General features: G+C 50.6%; 4 protein-coding genes across 4 annotated transcripts; 3 read left to right on the forward strand and 1 right to left on the reverse strand.

The window, feature by feature from the left end:
- Positions 1-9068: 9068 nt before the first annotated feature.
- On the forward strand, positions 9069-10250 carry L3040_003428 (uncharacterized protein; the record flags this gene model as incomplete). Its single annotated transcript, XM_066154470.1, has 2 exons — positions 9069-9317; positions 9534-10250. 2 exons carry the CDS (start codon positions 9069-9071, stop codon positions 10248-10250), a joined length of 966 nt encoding a protein of 321 aa, XP_066012429.1.
- A 4675-nt stretch (positions 10251-14925) lies between these two features.
- On the forward strand, positions 14926-16152 carry L3040_003429 (uncharacterized protein; the record flags this gene model as incomplete). Its single annotated transcript, XM_007293831.1, has 2 exons — positions 14926-15434; positions 15492-16152. 2 exons carry the CDS (start codon positions 14926-14928, stop codon positions 16150-16152), a joined length of 1170 nt encoding a protein of 389 aa, XP_007293893.1.
- Positions 16153-18099: 1947 nt separating this feature from the next.
- L3040_003430 (uncharacterized protein) lies at positions 18100-18435 on the forward strand (the record flags this gene model as incomplete). The annotated part of the gene is made up of 1 exon (XM_007293832.2): positions 18100-18435. One exon carries the CDS (start codon positions 18100-18102, stop codon positions 18433-18435), a length of 336 nt encoding a protein of 111 aa, XP_007293894.2.
- Positions 18436-18710: 275 nt separating this feature from the next.
- L3040_003431 (uncharacterized protein) lies at positions 18711-20047 on the reverse strand (the record flags this gene model as incomplete). Its single annotated transcript, XM_007293833.1, has 3 exons — positions 18711-19180; positions 19256-19704; positions 19788-20047. 3 exons carry the CDS (start codon positions 20045-20047, stop codon positions 18711-18713), a joined length of 1179 nt encoding a protein of 392 aa, XP_007293895.1.
- Positions 20048-20612: the final 565 nt, after the last annotated feature.

The following is a 20612-nucleotide window of genomic DNA, read 5'->3' on the forward strand; positions in this document are numbered from 1 at the left end:
CGAAAAGTAAATCCTCATCTCAGAGAGCGTTTCTCAACCCACACACGGAGGGTTGTTCTTTTGCTGGGTTTTTTTTATTTTTTTTTTTATTTTTTTTTTATAATTATTCGCTTACGTAAGTAGTTTCATATTCCGAACCCGATGAAGAATGAGTACGGTCGGTGATTGTGATTGATACCGGCCGGTATGTTGTTGCTGTTGTTGCTGTTCTTACGAGGATGGAATGCATAGCTGGCTGTGATTCGAACGAAAGAAAGGATGGAAGAAGGGAAGGTGTTTTTGTGAATTTTTTCTTTTTTTCTTTTTTTCTTTTTTTCTTTTTTTCTTTTTTTCTTTTTTTCTTTTTTTCTTTTTTTCTTTTTTTCTTTTTTTCTTTTTTTCTTTTTTTCTTTTTTTCTTTTTTTCTTTTTTTCTTTTTTTCTTTTTTTCTTTTTTTCTTTTTTTCTTTTTTTCTTTTTTTCTTTTTTTCTTTTTTTTTGGCCTAGGGGTGAAGTGATGATGAAGTAGTGAAGTAAAGTACCGGTAATAAAATAAAGTAAAGCAATAACCAAAAAAAAATCGCATAAGCCAAACGCGCTTGTGCTTAGCAGGCAAGTACCTACCTAGCTCTTCTCGAGAGCATAAATACCTACCTACCTACCTAGCCTCTCCGCCTCGCAGTCCGCCACGAGCAAGAAGCAGCGACCTTTCCGCAGCATTCCTGGGGATCTGCCCGCAGCGAGCTGGCAGACAGGCTCAGGAGACGGGGTGGCGAGTTAGCTAGCTACCTTTGTACGTGTACCGGTACTCGGTAGGCTCGTGGGGGGAGATGGGGGGCCTTGTTCGAGGAGGGGTTAAGTCTCCTGTGTGGGGGGGGAACACATCCCTTTTTTTTTTTTTTTTTTTTTTTCTCTCATGGTCATTGTCATTGTCATTGTCATTGTCATTCTCATTTTCAATTTCAATTTCATTTTCATTTTCATTTTCATTTTCATTTTCATTTTCATTTTCATTTTCATTTTTTTTGGCTGCTGCTGCTGCTGCCGAGTATTACCGGTACCTTACTTCGCGTCGCAAGCTCGACGCATCATCGCGTATCCGAGGCGTTGTCACATTGCTTAAAAGGGGTTTCAAAATCGCCTACAGCGTACCCTACCTAGGCGTAGAGAGCCAGTCACGAGAGGGTCTTTCGAGAGCAGCCTTACTCACTCTCACTCACTCACTCACTCACTCACTCACTCGCCGGCACTCGATTTTTGATGGATGAAGGGGGCGTGGGAAGAATTCCGAAGAGGAGAAGAAGAAAAAAAATCTCTATACGACTCTCCTGCTTGTATTTCCGTGTGCGTCAGGTCCCTTTTCTGGTATTCGTAGAGTCGCCAAGAGGTGAGGCGAGTGAGGAATGGCTGGCTTGCCTAGGTAGCTATCTATCTATCTATTCATTCACCTTCGGAGAGCTCTGAAGAATGAAAAAAAAGAAGGGAGGGAGGGGGGACAGCCGGCTACATCCGCGAAGCAGGATTTCCCTTCTCAGCTCTAGAACCCTCATTCACCTATGCGTTCGTTCGTCACCAAGCTCTTTAGCCGTTTAAAAGCAAGAAAGACTCGCGGATCAGCTTTGCTACCGTATCACTATCAACTCCGTGCCATCATGGATGGTACTACTAGCTGACAACTGACTGAAGAAAACCGCTTAGCGATGAGCGAGGATCAGCGGCCCGCTGGCGATCTGTAGATTCCGGAGTTTCTCAGTCATGCCGCTCCGTGACTTATCTATCTATCTTCTCTTGCTTGCCGTTTACGTCCCAGCCGGCTCTGGCAATGGGGAGTGAGCTCTGAAGCCGGTGTTTAGGCAGGTTAGGTTGCCTTGGTTCAGCAGGGAAGTCACTGCTAGCAGAGACTTGAGAGGACTGCCGATGATTCCTCCCGGCCTTAGATTTCCGATATGGAGAGGTGCGCAGAATGTTAAAAAAAAAAGGGGGGGGGTTAAAAAAGGAAAAACGCTAGATTGGATGGATATATACAGCACACAGACCTCGAGAACACCTCTCCGATCCGAAGACCCTAGTAGCGTTCCAGACCTCGAAGCAAAAGATTCGAGATTTGGGATCTTCGAGTCGGAGGAGATTGACTTCGGGGGGAGGAAAGGAGGAGTATAGGTACGCTGGCTGGGGAGCATAGGGCAGATAGAGATGCCTGACCGGTGGATAACTACCGTCGGAGTCGGTTCGGAAGATGGTTCCAGCGTGGGTACGCTCTGCACCGCGGACAGTTCGGCGAGAGGGAAGGGGGGCAGCGAGCGGTGTTTGCGAATGGCGGCAGTAACAGCAGCAGTAAGAGGAACAGGAACAGGGACAGGAACAGGGGCAAAAATTTGAAAAAAAAAATAAGGAGAAAAAAAGAAGAAAAAAAGAAGAAAAAAAAGAAGAAGAAGAAGAAGAAGAAGAAGAAGAAGAAGAAGAAGAAGAAGAAGAAGAAGAAGAAGAAGAAGAAGAAGAAGAAGAAGAAGAAGAAGAAGAAGAAGAAGAAGAAGAAGAAGAAGAAGAAGAAGAAGAAGAAGAAGAAGAAGAAGAAGAAGAAGAAGAAGAAGAAGAAGAAGAAGAAGAAGAAGAAGAAGAAGAAGAAGAAGAAGAAGAAGAAGAAGAAGAAGAAGAAGAAGAAGAAGAAGAAGAAGAAGAAGAAGAAGAAGAAGAAGAAGAAGAAGAAGAAAGGAAAGGAAAGAAAAAAGAAAAAAAGAAGAAGAAGAAGAAGAAGAAGAAGGAGAAGAAGGGACCTCATCAGACCCAGAGACTGCAACGTGATCGATCCGAATGTCTTATGTGTAGATGTGTATATCCAGTAGCCATCCACAAGGTGAAGGTGACTCCGTCATTTCTATATATTTTGCTTATATGCTCGTAGGACATCTTAAGAGTACAGGAAGCATGCGTCAGTTAGCGCTGAGGATAGATACGATACGATACAATGGATGACAAAGGGAGATGGATAGCTGGGATGCGTGTGTGTGTATGTGTGTGTGTGTGTGTGTTTATTTCTATTTTAATTTTTATATATTTTTTTATATTTTTTTATACAGAAGATCGCGCTCGCGATGGGTGTTCGGAGCCGTACGAGCTAGCTAGCTAGCTAGCAAGCAGAGATCGATAACGATGATAATGACGATAATGATGATGATGATGACGAAAACGACGGGTGAGAAATGTGCCGTTGGGAGCAGAGCAGGAACGGCACGCTAGCCTGTCGTAGAAATTGTTGCGCGGTAAAACACACACATGTACATACACATGTACATACCTTACATACGCATGTGGAAATGGACATGGCTGGATCTTGCTTCACATCTGCTGTGTTGCTGTTTCTCCGCCGCTTGACAAGGCTGGCTGGCTGGCTGCCGAGGCACGAGTGATGATGGTATGTATGTAAGGTATGTATGTCTTGGGATGATTGATTGACAGATGGCTCTTGAGCTTGAGAGACGCTGAACTTGCTTGCTTGCTCGCTGGGTGCGTTAGTCGGTCGGTCGGTCGGGCGGTCGACTTTGGCTGTTTTCTCGCGGGGAATATATATAATCAATTGGCTTTATGAGATAGCTAGCTGGGCGGAGAGCCACTAGCAATAGATTGACGGCGGCGCGTTTTTCTGCTGGTTTGTCAGGCTGGGTTTTTTTTGGCTGCGGCTTTAATTGAAGCTGCATGCCTAGAAGAGGAAGAAGAGGAAGAGGACGAAGAGGACGAAGAGGAAAAAAAGGAAAAAAAAGGAAGAAAAGCAAGAAAAGCAAGAAAAGCAAGAAAAGCAAGAAAAGCAAGAAAAACAAGGAAAGGAAGAAAAACAAGGAAAGGAAGAAAAGCAAGTAAAAAAAAAAACAAGAGAGAAATTCCCAAATTACTACGTACATACCCGACCGACTTCCCAACCGACTGTAACTGATCCGAACCACCACAATCACAATCTTGCCCGAACCCAGGCATCCATCGAGAGATCACCTAGCCTCCTTTCGTACCTACTACTACTACTACTACTACTACAACTACGTCCCAGGCGTAAGTATTACCCCCTGAGGGTGCCTCGAAAGTATGGTTCCCACTAAGTATAAACTCCCTGGGTACCCTACCCTCGAGGGCTAATACTACGATACTTACTAATAGTAGTAGTAGTACTGACGCCTGTACCGTGGGTACTACCGTGGGTACTACTACCGTATATCCATCTCTTCTCTTCTCTTCTCTTCTCCCCTCCCCTCCCCTCCCCACCTCAAATATCTTTCCTCACCAAAATTGAAAATGAATTGAAAATAAAATGAAAATAAACCCCCCCCCCCCCCCAAACCACCCCTCCACCAAACCCCACCTACCCCGGCACCCAACACCCAACACCCAACAAGAAAGAGGCAGAGATGCAGAGAGAGAGAGGCAGAGAGAGGCAGAGAAGCAGAGAAACAGGCCTGAGCTCGAAAGAGAAAAAAGAGCCGCTCGTCGCAAAGTTCACGTTGATTTATATTTATATTTACATTGATTGAATCTCTTATTTAACTCTTTTTAAATTTTAAACTTCTTCTTCTTCTTCTTCTTCCTCCTTGTCTTCCTTGTTTTTCCTCTTCCTTGTTTTTTCTTCCTTGTCTTCCTTGTTTTTTCTTCCTTGTTTTCTTCCTTGTCCTTCTTCTTCTTCCTTGCTACTTTACTACCTTGTTTCTTCTTCCTCTTTCAGACGAGCGAACGGCTGGGACCGAGCGAACGAACGAACGAACGAGCGGGACCGAGACACAAGCACAAGCACCAGGGTACGGTACCCAGGGCAGGGATGGACCGCTCGAGGGAAGGGTGCCGGGGAACTTTTAATTTTTAAAATTTTAAAATTTTGGAAATTTTAATTTTCGATTTTTTTTTTAAATTTTATGGGATGGGCTGATGCGGCGGATGATGGCTGAGCCGTCCGTGTTTGGGGGTACGGTGCGGCGGGTTTTGCGTACGGGCAGTACTTGCTTGCTTGCAGTACTTGCTTGCATTACCGGACGAGAATTACGACGACTGGACAGGAATTACTTGATCGAGGGGGGGTTTTCCAGTGCAGCAGCGTCTGGAAAGCTTCACTCCTGGGCGGGGAGAGCGAGGTCCGGAAGGGGAAAGGGGGAAGTGGTAAGGGGTAAGTGGTAAGTGGTAAGTAGTCAGTACGGAAGAAGAGAAGAAGAGAAGAAGAGAAGAAGTTCGTTGTACTAGGACGTACTACTACTACGTAGGTAGTGCTAGTCCCTACTCATAAGGTTTGCGTGCTAAGGACTACTAGTACTACAGTCCTACGGACTAAGGAGGGACTAGTTCCGCCGACAGGGATGATTCTTTGCATGACACAAGGCAACAAGGCTTTTTGCTCTTTTCTTCTGCATAGGGGTTCCCTTCCTTTGCTTTGCGCTCGAACCATGATGGATATACTGTACTACGTACTACAGTATGATCGTCTCAAACCACCGCAGCGGGTGCAGTAGCCGGAGAGAGGGTACTACGGGACGTACTGTAAATGCAAAATACTACGTAAATAAAAAATACCAGTAAATTGGCCTGGTGAGCTGAGCACCAGGCAGGTCGCGGGCCTCGGGATCGATCCCGCCCAGCCCCTGAGTGATGCATCGCGGCGCTGCTGTGACTGTGACCGACGAGGAGGACGACGTGGTGATAGTAGACGGTAGTCCAATGGTAACCGTCGGAGCGGAGTGGCTTGCTACGGCTTGTGGGGAGGGAAGGGAAAGGAAAGCGAATGGACAATCGATGTGGGCAATCGATTCCCCCCCCCCAAGTTCGATTTGCAGGATAGAGTTGTTGAACGAACAAGCGAGCCGTGAGATAACCGAAAGCGAAAGGCGAGGCGAGGATGATTCCAGTTGCACCAAAGCTTGTAGACCGACGATCCTCAAATGCGATAAGTCTTTTGCCGACTGGATACCGTAACCTTGTGTAGTCAATTCCGACGTAGCTTGGTGATGGCATGACTGGCTGATTGACTGATTGACTGAGTGACTGACTATCAGAGATCGATCCCGGGTGTTGGTCGGAACAGCCTGGCTGGATATTGGGCGGATCCATCTCGAATTGGATGGCGCGTATAGGCTCTCTACTCCTGAACGAACTACAATATCCTGCACTGAGATGAGTTGTTGACCAGGCTCACCTTCGGTTCGTGAAGAAGCTGCACTGGCTTGCCTGCCTTCTGAATGCAGCCAAAAGAGGCGAGATAAGCGCTCACTTGCCCTTGCCTTTGTCCCATTCCTAGAGTCAGCAGTTCCGTCAGCAGTCCCGTCACATTTCCGTCACACTTCCGTCACACTTCCGGTCATGCGATTGATCATGAAGGTTCGGGCCTGGTCTGGTCCCCGTACCCCTCCGAACTGGTAACACCAGCACCTCCTCGTCCTATCATCCGTCGGTAGTGGGCCAACCATCTTCAACTGGTGATTGCCGGTACCCCTCAACCTCTACCCGGCGCATACAACGAACGTACGTAGTACTACCTACGTAGTATATCCATCCCACATCCCACATCCCACATCCCACCTCCCACCTCTCACATTCCCCACATTGACTACCACTGACTACCACCGGGAGTTCCAAATATAAAGTCGCTCTCCTGCTGCACCACCCGCATCACCTGCACTGCACCTGCACCTGCGCCTGCGTCTTTCTGCTCCCTCGGCTTCTGCTGTGTTGGGCCCATCTCTCAATTTGCGACCTGCACGCGGTACAGTTACTCGCTCTCTGGTACCGAGGTACCTACCACCACCTGCCCGACTTCGCTGTACGCAAGTGTACAGTGAGTGAGTGAGTAAGTAAGTAAGTAAGTAAGTGTACAGCGGGTGTACAGCCTGCCTGGGAATAACCTCCTGCGTCAAACTGCTGCATCGGAGCGGCTTCTTGCCTCAACAGGAACTTCGGCACCCGTCCGTATCTTGTGGCAAACTTTACCCGCGGGAAAGTACTACGTACTACGTAGTAGTAGGAAGCCCCAACACCGACCCCTCGGCGCTGGCTGTGTCATACGAAGAATCGACCGTCTGTCTGGCTTACCCATCAAAATCCGACAAATAGCCCGTTGGCGCCAGGATCCCGTCGCTGCGCACAGAGTCAACTTCCGCTGCTGCTTCCTCGGTGCAATAGGTACCTATCCATCCCGTTGCGACGATTTTGCCACTATTTGGCCCTTTTGGCCCTTTCGGCCCTCGGGGTGTGGCTCAGTGCAATCTATTGCAACCCTCTTTTGTGGCTCCCTGGCGGCCAAAGCGTTGCGATCGCAAATCCATTCGTCCGCGATCCACTTCCAAGAGAGTAGTTCGCCACGCTGAACGTCACGCCCTCGTGGCCTGCACTTTATCGACCGAGGAGACCGAGGAGACCGAGGAGCCGCGGAGACCTCCCGTGCTACTTGACCACCCACTCGAGTTCCCATATCGTGCGTGAGATTCTCCTCGCTCCCAAATCATCCTCCTTCTGGCGTCCCTGGGAGGCTGCGCATCAAAGTCGCGATCGTTCGTGGAACTCCTGGGCACGGAAGCTCCGTAAGTCCCTGTTATCGGAGCAGATCAGCCCAGACGGAGCGAAACCAAAGCAAAGCACACCAAACCAAAAGGAATCCGGACTCGGCCCGCCGCGCACGCGGTCCAGGGGAAAGGTGTCAGATAACAATCGCATCTCCGGTGATCGTCGGGAGCCGTTCCACCACAATCTCTTTCGACCCCCGTTCCGGCTCCACCCTCCCAGCTCCCCCCGAACCGAAATCTCGGGCTGCTCAGTGCTCATTCAGATCCCTCCTATCCTCTACTTGGCCTCGAGCGACGCGGCTGGCGGCATTCCACGCCCCGGCCTCGTGCGGTACGGTGCGCTGTTGACGGTTGAAGTTGAATTTCCGGAAACAAGAAGGAAGAAGGAAGAGAAACCCTCCTCCGTAGAGACAGCAATTTCGCTTATGAGACAGTTCTAAATCATGGCCGGCGCCGTCGCACTGACTCTGGTCTGAGCTGAGAGGTTCCGGGGGTTTGGCCGTGAGGCTGAGTGACTGACAGTATCTACTACGTACCTTACGTAGTAGGTACCGGTAGGTAGGTGGTACCTACTCCGTGCCTACAGAAGCATTGGGTGAGTCAGCCGTCTTCTTTGCCACAGCTCCCGGTGGGGTATTTTCACTGCCACAGCTCATGCACTTCACTGCCCCCCTCAACCCAACCCAACTCAACCCAACACTGTGTGTCCTCTCCCACCGCTCTCTGCCCGTCTCCCCGTGGGCCAATGATGTGGCCGCTCGCACATTCCAGCGACCCTGGGCGTCAGATTATAATTATATGTAACAATGTGGCTGACCGCCCGATCCCAGCTTCTTCCTTCTTTCCACTTACTTTTTTAACGGCCCCGTACTACAACTAGTAAAACTAGTAAAACTAGCACAACTAGTACAACTACTACAACTACTACTACAACTACTACAACTACTACTACGACGGCCCCTACTACTACTACCGACCAGGATCCGTCCCAGCCCAAAAAGCAAGACTCATACTTACCGCGCTAAACCAACCCCCCCCCGGCACTAAAAGCCAACGCACCCACACTCTACCCGAAAATCGAAAAATTTCCCACCGTGGCCCCCCTAGCACTTAGGGCAAAACTCTTAAATATCCCGTCTCCCTCCCTTCGGCCTCAACTTCCTGACTGCGCCGAGTTTCTCGACAACATCGATCCCCCCAGCATATTGCATCCCCCCCCCAAAGATTTACTCACACGATTACCAAGCACACCTTCGAGCAGGCTTCATCCAGCTCATTCCAGAAACATTCCGAAGGCGATTATATCGACTTCGAATCACACGAATCCTCGTTGCAGGATTCAGCCAGCCAGTTCTTGACATGTACGGTTCAACGACATCGGTCCCCTTCCCCTCTCGTACCGACTACATACCACGGTGACGGTCTCGTCATTGCTCTACGCGCCTCGATTCCGGCGCGATCGAACCCCCCCCCCCCAAAACCCTTTTCCTTTTCGTCATCGTCTGGGTGTTGAGACACCATCCCCCCCCCCCCCCCATCCTTCCATCCATCGCAACAGCGGTAGAACATGAATAGCTACTCGTACAACACGCCTCCTGGCCACCCGGCTGCCTACTATCCCTCGTTCAGCGCGACGCCTTCGCCCGCTGCGTCGCCCTCGGGGGGCCAGCACGGTTACTACGCGCGGCCAGGACCGTCCCCTCGACACCACTCTCGGCACACTTCCTCGGGAGATGCGTATAGCTACTCCTCCCCGCGCGGGGCCACCTTCTCCCCGCGGTATAACTCCAGCGGATACTACGCGACTGCTGCCAATGTGAGTCGAGACAAAAGTTCGTATGCGGCTCCGTGCCATTATGAGAGGCGAAGTTCTTACTCCCATCATCGAGCCTCTCCGGGGGAGTCCGACGAGGACGAGTTTGACTTTGTCGACTACGTGGTGGACGGGGTGGTCTACCGCCAGTACAGTCGCCGGCCTGACAAGTCCACCTTTAACTCTCGTGGGCGCGCCACTGACCAGTATTTCTCTCAGGCTCAAGGACACGCCTACAACAGAGATGACTTTGAGGGCACGCCCGTCTACGAGCCGCAGTCGCACTCCAGCAGACGACGGAGGCAATCCTCCTCCTCCTCGACGCCACAGCGTACTTCATCGCGTCCCACCTCCTCCACACCCAAGAAGCCGCCGCCGGTGGCCAAGGCGACCGAGGCCGACGCGCGCAAGCACCGCATCCCTCCCGGATACTCGCTCAAGAATTGGGATCCCTCCGAAGAGCCCATCATGCTCCTCGGCAGCGTCTTCGATGCCAACAGTCTCGGCAAGTGGATCTACGACTGGACCGTGTACCACCACGGACCCGCGACCCCCATCGCCGACATGGCCGGCGAGCTCTGGCTCCTGCTCATCCAACTCGCCGGCAAGGTCAAGCGCGCCGAGGAATGCATGAGCCGCATCCGCACGAAGGAGAACAAGGAGATGGTGGACGACTTCATCGAGTCTGGGGAGCGGCTCACGGACAAGCTGAAGAGGCTTCTCAAGTCCTGCGAAACGCCCATGTTGAAGGCGGGCAAGAAGCACGGGAAGGACTCGGCGCAGCTGGGCAAGAACGCCGGAACCGAGTTTGTCGACTCCATCTTCGGGCGCGACCGCCAGCTCGAGGCGACGGAGAAGTTCATGTCATCGATTCGCCTCTGGAACCTCCGCTTCGACGCCAACTGCGAGGACATTCTCCGCCGACCAGGACAATAGATCCGAACCCAATCGGGCGGGGCGAGGGAAGGGACAACCACACATACACGAGGAACCACACATATACGGGGAGGAACGCGTCGCTATTCATCATCGGGCAGCATTTCATACAGTCTAGGATGATACCCCAACACGCTGATTTTTGTTTTTGATGTCGATTCTTCACGATGGATCGCGGCGGCCAGGTCGGTTGCCAATTTTGGTGTACGAGTACTATAGAGGAAGACGGGTCCACGCCCATCCGGATCAGATCCTGCACGGCATACGGGGCGGATACCAACGGAGCACGCGACGTGGGGCGGGTTTGGGAAAAGTTTGAGCGAGCGCATATCAATTTGGAATTTTTTTTTTCCTGTCTCTCTGTTCCTGACAGAGTAGGCAGCAGCAGCTATCGAACGAACGGACGGATGTTTTTGTTTATGCTTCTTGTTTATTTGTTTTCGCAAGGGGAGGATTGGATGAGCGCGCGTGCATTGAGGTTGGGGGGAGAGGTTCCGCGCTGGGGTTTATAATTGTAATTGTATCTCAAGATTTTCTCGACGACGATGGGTGGTCTGCTTGATACCCCGGTAGAAGAGGGAAGGAGGAAGAAATGAAGATACCCCTATGCTTATCCTGTTCTTTGATTGCGAGTTTAATGAACGCCCCGTAGGGCCAGACAGCCACAGCTCATTTACTACGTCGCAGGCGTAAGTATTACCCCTCGAGGGTAGGGAAAACAGGGGGTTTAAAGTGGAAACTAAACTTTTAAGGCACCCTCGAGGGGTAATACTTAGGCCTGTACCGTGGTAACTACCAGAAGGATCATATTCGGAAGCGAGCGCTGAAAAGATGGCCGAAAGCCTTCCGATTGCAACCTCACCAAGTTTTCCATTTCAATATTCCGATCTCCAACGTCGGTTTCTCTATCTTTTTTTCTTTCTTTCCTTCTTTCTTTCTCACCCTCCCCCTCCTTCTCCCATCCTCGCTCTCCTTCTTTTCCAGGGTCCCTCTCCATCTATCAAGGTGTGTTCCGCGTTGCGTTGCCTTCCGCATTCTGCGTTCTACCCGTACGTAGTAAATCCAAATCCATATCCAAATCCAATGTATGTGTAGTAGTAGTATACGTGCGCGCGTATGGACAGCAAGGCTTACCTTACCTTACTTTACCTAACTTACTCACTTCAAGTTTCTCCCTCTCCGCTTCCACGCTTCCAATGTTCTAGTAGTACGGTAGTACGGTAGTATGTTCAAGGCTCTATGTTCAATATTCAAGGTTCGGTCGGATCTAGGCTCAATGTTCTATGTTCCAGGTTCGGTCGGATCTAGGCAGGCAAGGTTCCTCACCTAAATTAATTCCCGAGCCGAGCCGAGACGAGACGAGTCGGATTGATGGATGGATGGATGGATGGATTGATGCCCAACCTGCTTGCTTGCTGTGAGTGCTACTTCCTAGGTAGTACTTACTAGTACAGTAGTGGTGGTGCGGTACCCTGTCTTGGTTTGTCTTGCTTTGTCTTGGTTTGTCAGGGGGCCTTGTTTTGTTTTTTGTTTTTGGGTTTTGGGTTTGTTTTTGGGTTTGGGTTTGGGTTTGGGTTTTGGGTTTTGGGGTTTGGGTTTTGCTTTTTGGGACTGGGACTGGAGCTGGATTTGGGGCTTGGAGCTGGATTTGGGACTGGACTTGGTTCCCGTGCTGATTGATGGGGCTGGGCTTGGAAATTAGGGAGGGCTGGAGGGAGGGGGGGGGGGGGGGGGGGGGAGGTACCGATCGTATTTGGAGATGGGGGATTTTTTTTTTTTTTTTTTTTTTTTTTTTAGGGATTTTGATTTGATTTGATTTGATTTGGAGGGGGGGGGGGAGGGAAATTGTTTGAGGGGAGGTGGATTTTGGAATTTTGGGGGTTGGGTGGGTGGTTGGATGGATGGATGGGGAGATGGTGGGTGATGGATGGATGGATGGGTGGATGGAGGGGGAGATGTTGGGTGATGGATGGATGGATGGGTGGGTGGATAGATATGTTGGTGATGTGTTCGTATGTGTTAGTTGGCTGTGCTCTCTCTGTATGGTTTTACAAGCTCGATGTGGCAGGTAGGTAGGTAGGCAGGTAGGCGGCCTTTCTGTTGATGATAGTAGTAGTAGTAGTAGTAGTACGGTAGAAGATACCCTGGGAATGTATAGTTGTAGCTAGCTAGCTAGGGTTGCAGATGTTGAATAAATGAGTGAGTGAGTGGATGAATGTGAATGAGTGGAGAGTAAACATAGGAAAGAGAGAAATGTAACAAGAAAGATAAAATCAAAACGAAAACTGAAATACGAAACGGATTTGCAGACGGTTTACGGAAAGTGATGGGAGCGGGTTCTTTTGCGAAAATGGAAAAGGAGGACGTGGTGTGAGAGAGTACTCTCCTTCTCTCTTTTTGCTTTTTTTACTTGTGGTTTTTTTTTTTCTGTTGCTCTTTTGGGGGAAAGGAAAATGCGACTAGGATTGGATGATGATGATAAGATGTTTTGTTTTGCTTTGGATCGTCTTACGGAGTACTTCGTATGATGTAAAGACTCCGCGAGGCGGAGAAATAAGCAATAATGTATACATATACATATACATATACATATACATTATATATACCGGTACATACAAATCCCTCTCTCCCTCCTCTCTCTCTCACACATTATTGTCATAGTCCTCCCTCTTCCTTTAATTTTCTTTTCCTTTATGTGTGTAAGTTTGGAAAACGCCCTCTTCTTATTCGCTCACACTTCCTTCTCCCAGCTACTTACGTACATCAACATCACACTTAGGCCTCTATGCATGTGCATATTTCTTTCTCTCCGTACTGCAGCGATGCCCGGCTGGCAGTAATGAATGTATGTTTGTACTACGTTACTTATCTCACTCTGCATCTCTCTATTCTTCTCCTGTCTTCAATACTTTTTTTTTCTATTTTTTTTTTTTTTTTTTTTTTTTCGAAAAATAAAAAATAATATATATATTTGATTGGTACCCATCCATCCATCCTATCGACGCGTCGCGTGTTGGCGGGTATCCATGCATGCATGCATGTGCTTGTGCATTGCATTCCTGGCGCGGAACCGGGAATGGAAAATAGGAATGGGAATGGGAATGGGAATGGGAGAAAAGAAGGGAGTGGGGGGTATTCTAGATGGGGTTGTTTGTTCTAGAATTCTTCCGGGATGTCTTTTTTTTAGTTTCTTGTGTGTGTTGGGTTTTGGTTGGTGATTGGTGTTCTTGGGAACTGGAGGGGGAGGGAGAGAAGAGAAGGGACGGCAGATGGAGTAGATATACTTTGTAATCAGTACTTGGCCCCCGCCCGCCGCTTTTTATTATCTATCACCGAGGCATGCCTTTTTGAGGGTGAGAGATGTTTGGTGTGAGATCTAGAGGTGTTTATTCGCTCCAGTCAGTTAGTTAGTCAGTTAGTCAATTTACATGTCAATGTTTCGGTGTAGAACTACCTCCCTAACGGTAGGAGAACTACCTGTGAGTGATAGGACAAAATCCTCGGCGCTTTCGTGATTCTTTGATTGGATTTGAATTTGCATTTGCATTTCCATACGGCCCTGTTCTACTTCGGAAGGAACCCGAAAGCTGGTGGCACACACACGTCGTGCGCTGACGCTCAGTGATAGTGGCTGATTTCATCCCGATGTCTGGGCGGGAGAGTCATTGGCGAACTGGTGACGGAATGACGAACAAGGGCAACGGAGAGTAGGGAGTCACCAAGTGATAGGATGGTGCGCTGCCACGTGCATATGACTCTTCTGACTCCGATAGATAATCTGGTCTGGGAACTGCGAATCGGGAAGATGCTGATGATAGCGAAAAGTAAACAAACAGAACTACCACTATCTTTCGCCTCAGCAGCTTCTCGGTTAGCTACGGATAGATACGCGAGGGGATCTATTTATAATTCCCACATGGCATGGAACACGCCCGCCCACTTTACCAAACGTCGTCCAAACACCAACACCCGGATCCCATCCTATCCCTCCGCTCGGATCCGTATGTACTCTGTACATCCTGCTGAACCTCGCCATTGCCCCCCGGCGCCTAAGATACACCTACTCCGTAAGTCAGATAGATAAGCCTTTCCGGCAGCTGTCTGGCTACGTAGGTCTCTCCTGGCACCCAACGTTCGCGACGTTCCGAGCCGCCCAGGTCCCAAGTCTAGCCTTACACCCTAGACCCCATCCTCGGGAAAAGGAAGCGCAGGATCTAGATCTCACATCGATCCTCCCGTACCCGCTTTATATTGCCCGTGGCTGCAGAAGAGAGAAGCTGGCGAGTCTTGCGCGAGAGAGGACGTGGGCACGTGGGCACGTGGGGAAGGGGCCGGGGCATTTAATTTTCAAGCTTCGGACGACATATGCTCCACGTGGATTTTATGTTTGTTTGCCGGGCAAGGCTGCAGGTGAAGAGTCTACCGTGACGGGCAGCGGGGACGAGGCTGTGGGATCTGGCGATTGCCGTTGGGGGGCCACGGAGCAATTGGGATCTCTGCTCTCTTTTTGACGTTGAGGTTGAGCTTTGCAGAGGAGATCACGCTTGCCTGGCTGGCCACTTGCCAGTATTTCAGCCGTAGGAGCTGGCATCGGCATTGAAAAGCCCTCCTATCGCTACCGCTACCAAAGAACAAAACTTCCGCTCTGCTGCGTTACATCTCCCTCCCGCCCAACATGCACTATATCCGCTTCCTGAAGACTCCGCGGCTGGTCACGCCTGCTGGCGGACCACCAAGTGTGCAGGCCCGTATAACCATCACCAATGATCTTGGAGACGACTTCCTCGCTTCAGACCTCGACATTCTCGTTGTTCTTGAAGATGCGAGTGGAAACAGCATCTCGGACGGCAGTCGACCGCCGAGACCCGTCGGCGGGCGATACCTCTGGAACGTGAGCTACGCACACTCAGGCTTATCAGTCGAAGTCCATGTTCCAAGGACGGCGAAGAACATAGAGATAGGGAGCTTGAAGATGTACATTGGTGCAGCTCAAGACTCGGATGTTCCCGATATGATACCAGTACGCAACTGGCAGGATATACTCGCCCAAGACAAGGGAGGTGTGGTTGGAGCCAGGGCAGTGGTCGGAGAGACTGGCTTGTGTGAACGAATCTTCACCCAGGAGGGAGGCCCGGAACTGCACATCTGGGAGGAGACCGGCAACTCTATTGCCCGGCACATTTGGTAGGTGCAGCTAGGTAAGTACTGATTCCACCGTCTCGACTAATGCCACGTACCTAGGGATGCGGGCCTGGTACTTTCCGCCTACCTCACAGCCATCTACGCAAGAGGGCCCATCGCAACACCTTCAGCCGCCGCCATGCCGCCGCTCCCATCTCTCGCAGCAGCAACACTCCCCCAGCCCAACCTGCACGTCCTCGAACTCGGCGCCGGCTGTGGAATCGTCGGCATCACGCTCTCCCGCCTCGCACTCCCCAACGTCTCCAAGATCGTGCTCACAGACCTCCCCGACGCCACCGACATCCTCACCACGAACCTCTCGCCGCGCGCCCTCGCGGCCCAGCCGGCGCTCCCAACGCCCACGCGCTGCGTCCTCGACTGGACCGCGCCCCTGCCCCGCGACATCGCAGCGACGGCCTGGGATCTCATCCTCGTGGCGGACTGCACCTACAATCCCGACTTCATCCCGGACCTGGTCGCCACGTTCGGGAGACTGGCGGCGACGAGGAACGACGGCCGGGTGACGACGGTCTTGCTGGCGATGAAGGATCGGCACCGATCCGAGGGGGTCTTCTTCACGGAGATGGCGGGGGCCGGCTGGGAGGAGAGGGAGAGGGCGGTGGTGCGGGTGTCTGTGCTGGGGGGTGACGGGGAGGAGATACGGATTTTCGTCTACCAGCGGGCGGAAGATGTAGGATGTGTAGAACCTGCTCTGAGCTAAGGAAATAGATATCGTATAGATGGCCATATGGATAATCAGGATAGTGTTTTCTCAAAAAGACAAGACGGACTTTAATAAAACGACGATTCAATTAATTGAAATGGTCCTGTTTTAGTAACAATCTCTTTACAGAAGAACGGAATTTCATAAACGATAATCCAATCGATCAAATCGATTCCACCTCAGTCACCACGTACTCGGTAAATCATTTAAATCGATAGGTGTTTATCAGATACTAATTAGTAGTATATTAGGTCTGAGCGACGAGTGGTCAATCTTCTCTTGAGATTTGACCGTACCAAAAATTTCAAGAAAGACAGACTATCGCTTACTTAAAGAAACGGTCCGAAGACGGTCCGGAGATGCCCCACCTGCCTTTTTAAGGTAGTATTACGGTATCTTAACCCGGGGTTTTTAAGGTTGTGTAGGTACAGTAGGTACAGTACTAGATTTACGAACTTTATGCGGCAACTATAAACTTACTACCTACTACCTACTACTACGTAGTACGTACAATTACCGCGGTACCGGCGTGATTGTTACCCCTTGAGGGCCCTGGAGGGGGCTTTAAAAGTTTGGTTTCCACTACTGTACTACAGTGCTTAAGCCCCTGGTTACCCTAGTCTTGAGGGGTAATACTACTACCATGGTACAGGCCTAAATGTTACTAGTAGTACGTACAGTACCTTGAGGGTGCCTCAGAAGTATGGTTTCCACTTTAGACACCCTGGTTATCCTATCTTCAGGGGGTAATACTTAGGCCTGTACCGTGGTATAATTATAATGATGAATTTGAGTTGGGAGGTGATACCGGTACTAGGTAGAGACGAGTAAGGGCAAGGACGACGACGACGATGGTAAATACGTAGTACCTCAAAGGGCATCAGACCTCTCGGCCTAGCGGCTACATACTCTTCTCAAGGGGATGCAAAAGTACACGGAGAAGAGAAAGAAGTGCTCATCGAAAGTCCTCGCCGAGGCAATGCAGTCATCAATATATATATAAACTCAAGCGAACTAGCCCTGTTTTCTGGTGATTGGAGTCCTACTGGAGGTGTGAGATTGTGATAGTGTAATTCATATTTCGAGTTATATCAACGATCTCACAAGTCGATGTTGACGAACCCCTATTTCTTTGGCGAGACCTCGTTCAAGGACGTGCACTGGAAGGCTTCACTAGGTATGCGGTTCACCGTTCTCTGGAAGGTGCTAGGTACTTATCGAGAAGTGATGGCAAGGTTATATATATATTCAGTGAGAGCTTCTCGCCGCTCCATCAATCAATCAATCCATGCTGGCGGAAATCACAACAACTAGGAAGTCAGATCGAATCCTTATCCTGGACGATAAATATTTCTGTGATTCTGCGCTCAAACATCTGGCGATCAACATGATATTTAGCTCTTGAGCGTGAGAACTCTTTGATAACATTCCTCTCTGATTTTTTACACAGCGCGCAATCGTAGCGCATCGATGTATCAGCCTCACGACCCTGGGTAGATGATATCCATCTACGGAGGCAACCACGGGATCCCCTTCGGATGATGATCTCCACATATGAGTTGTGAGCCTCGCGAGCTTGGCATGGAGTGACAACAGCTCATCCGAGCTTTACTGAGAATGTATAGAAGGTCGAAGGAAGCCGCAACGCCACGCCTCGGAATCCTCCACGTCGATACAGCAAGTTCTATATGAAGAGATTCAGAACATTGCCGACTACGTAGCTGGAAGCGCATCAGCAGATGTTTTCAGTGTAACGTCGAAATCTACCCCTTCCGGACCCGAGACTGCAACCGAGCGTCCAGGTACCAAGTGGTCGTGGCAGCAAACCTTCCTGTGTCGCGGACACCTCCTACAGATGGCTGCCTGCCGATGGATTCCTCGGTCTGGCCTTCAGCGACATAGCCGCTAGCAATGCCACAAGGTTGGTCGACACTCTCATGCAGAATGGACTGCTTGACTTCCCGCTTTTCGGAATCTCTTATGGGAAGGATCTTAGTGCCTCCGGAGCTGATTGACGACTTCTACACATCGATCGGCATGGACTACACGGCCATCATCAACGGAGATCACCTGCCGCTCTGCTCCGAATTCGACGACTCCTGGTCTGTCTCTTTTGACTTTGGCGGCTGGGACTCCTACGATGGTCGCTACACCATCACCGTGACGGGGGACGAACTTGCCAATCCTGGCTCTGCCAACAGCCAGGAGAACTGCTTCCCGCCTTTCGAATCCAGCGAGGCTTTCGGATATGGGCTGAGCGGGGCAGACTTATCCAGCTGAGTTACACGGTCTGGGACTTTGGTGGGTTCGACGTGGAAAACTACGAGCCGAGAATCGGGCTTGGGAAGCTGAAGGAGGAGTACATGCCTAAAGCCATAGGAGCATAGAGCAAGTCGATTGTTCGGTCCGAAAACTCTCGAGGCATCACTTTGCTTTCCATTCAGGTGTCATGAGCTTTTCTTTGGCCCGACCATCCTCTCACTGCGATGATCCCCGCTCGAGATTTCTAAAAGTACATGTTGAATGAAGAGACCTACTATTCAAGAACCCTCCCCTTAGCTTTCCAGGAATTCAGCAGCAGCCCTCTTGACCTCCCCAAAGACGGCGGCCTCAGCTGCGGTAGGACGATTGGTAGCGATGCCTGGCTGTCCCGGCAAGCGGTCCAGGATGAAGAGAAAGATGGTTCTACCAGTGGGATCACCATTCTGCTTCAGCTCGGGCTTCTGCCCCCCCAAGGTTGGCTCGTAGAGGCCGTCATAACGCAGTCCTTTGGTGGGATACCCAACCCGGCCGCAGCTCCCACTTTTTCGGAAGACTCTCACGGGCTTCTTTTGGGATGCGGACTTGAACAGAGTAGCTGCCCCGGTCCGTTTGGGTGTAGTACACCCGGCGGCGACGGTGTACAAGGTTGCAGCGCTTTCGTAGATGATTCGGTCACCAGTGTCAACATGTCCCTGTCTGTCACCGACGACCACGCTCCAAGCACCTTCTTCTCTGTTGCCGGAAACCCCCGATTGCCTATCACCTGTGGCGGGGTTAGCTCTTCCTTTTATCAATTATGGCTTTGAGGAGGGAAGGGAGGGAGAGGTGGGGTGCCTACCGTGTACACAATCTCGCAACAGCGCATGTTGACACGCCCAAACGTCTCCCACCTCCGCCCCATTATGGCCGAAAACCTTCCACGTCTTATCCCACTCCTGATTCTCCTGCACGTAAGCCGGATCGATGCGGAAGCCGATCCTGATGCCGTCGTGAACCTGGAAGTGGTGCATGCAGCCCCCGAGACCGAAGATCGGGTGCGCGTCGGGCAAGCTCTCCCACTCGTGCGTCGGGTGGTCGCGGTAGGTCTCATCGTAGAGCTGGGCCGCCATGCGGGCCATGCTACTAAAGAGCTCGCGGTGCTCGCGCGGGTCGTGGAAGCCGGGCATCATGGCTCGGAGGAAGTATCTCATGCCGTAAGCGAGCGTCGGGAGCACGGGGAAGAGCTGCTGGAAATTGTTGGCCGGCTGCTTCATCACGCCCAGGACCTCGTACAGCTTGTCGTAGATGCTGGTGGTTACACTGTTAGCAAATCGGGATGATCAGCAGGTCGGTCTGGGTGAGTTGCGTTGAGTGATTTCAGTTGAGTGTACCTTTGCTCCCAGACCATCCAGTCGCAGCTCATGGTCCAGAAGAAGAGCTTGATGGCGTGCTCATGCTCCGACTTGATGCGAGGGAACTCATCCACTGCGCACTCTTTCAATTGGGACGCCACCTTCTCCATGACTCCAATCAAGTCCTCGATGGCCTCGACCGAGATATCGATCTCCTCCTCACAGAACATGTTGCAGCCCACAAACGTGACGAGGAGGTTCTCGAACGGATGGAAATCGGCGAAGTACGCGGGCGCCATTTTTTGAGAAGCGAATGACTTTGAAGACGAGCAAGAGAGTTGGATAGATGACTGGCAAGCTCCCAAAGACTGGAGGTTGTGGTTGGGTCGCAAACGACGCGTTGCGAGTGGTTGATGGTGTTGGCGTCGTCGCGAAGATCTATATGTGTGCACTGCAAGGCTAGCCTCACGCGCTAAGCTTGCCCTGAAGCCCATCAGATAAGCTAGATAAGTCAGAAAGACTCAGCAGGTTGCAGGACTTTTCGATTGGTAGTATCTTTTCGAGGGGAGTCGAAAAGAATCAGTTGTGGTGGAGTCTTCGACCAGCCACAGGCATCACTTCTTAGGACTGGTCGAAACAACCAGGGTACGGGTCACCTTATATCCTACAAAGGACTTGGTTACTACAATGAGTATCTTTCAGTACTGAAAGGTAATTAGAAGTGCATTTGGAGTCTGGTTGGAGCTGGTCCAAAGGCTTGCCGAAGCGAGCTAGCTCCTGGCTATCACTTATCAAAGCTGGAGGCAATAACAACTCATCAGGCACCTCCAGATCAGTTATGATACTTAAAAACTCTAATATCTT

This window comes from Drepanopeziza brunnea, assembly GCF_022702325.1.
Source record: "Drepanopeziza brunnea f. sp. 'multigermtubi' strain 214-2 chromosome Unknown ctg4, whole genome shotgun sequence".
NCBI classification, from domain to species: Eukaryota; Fungi; Ascomycota; class Leotiomycetes; order Helotiales; family Drepanopezizaceae; genus Drepanopeziza; species Drepanopeziza brunnea.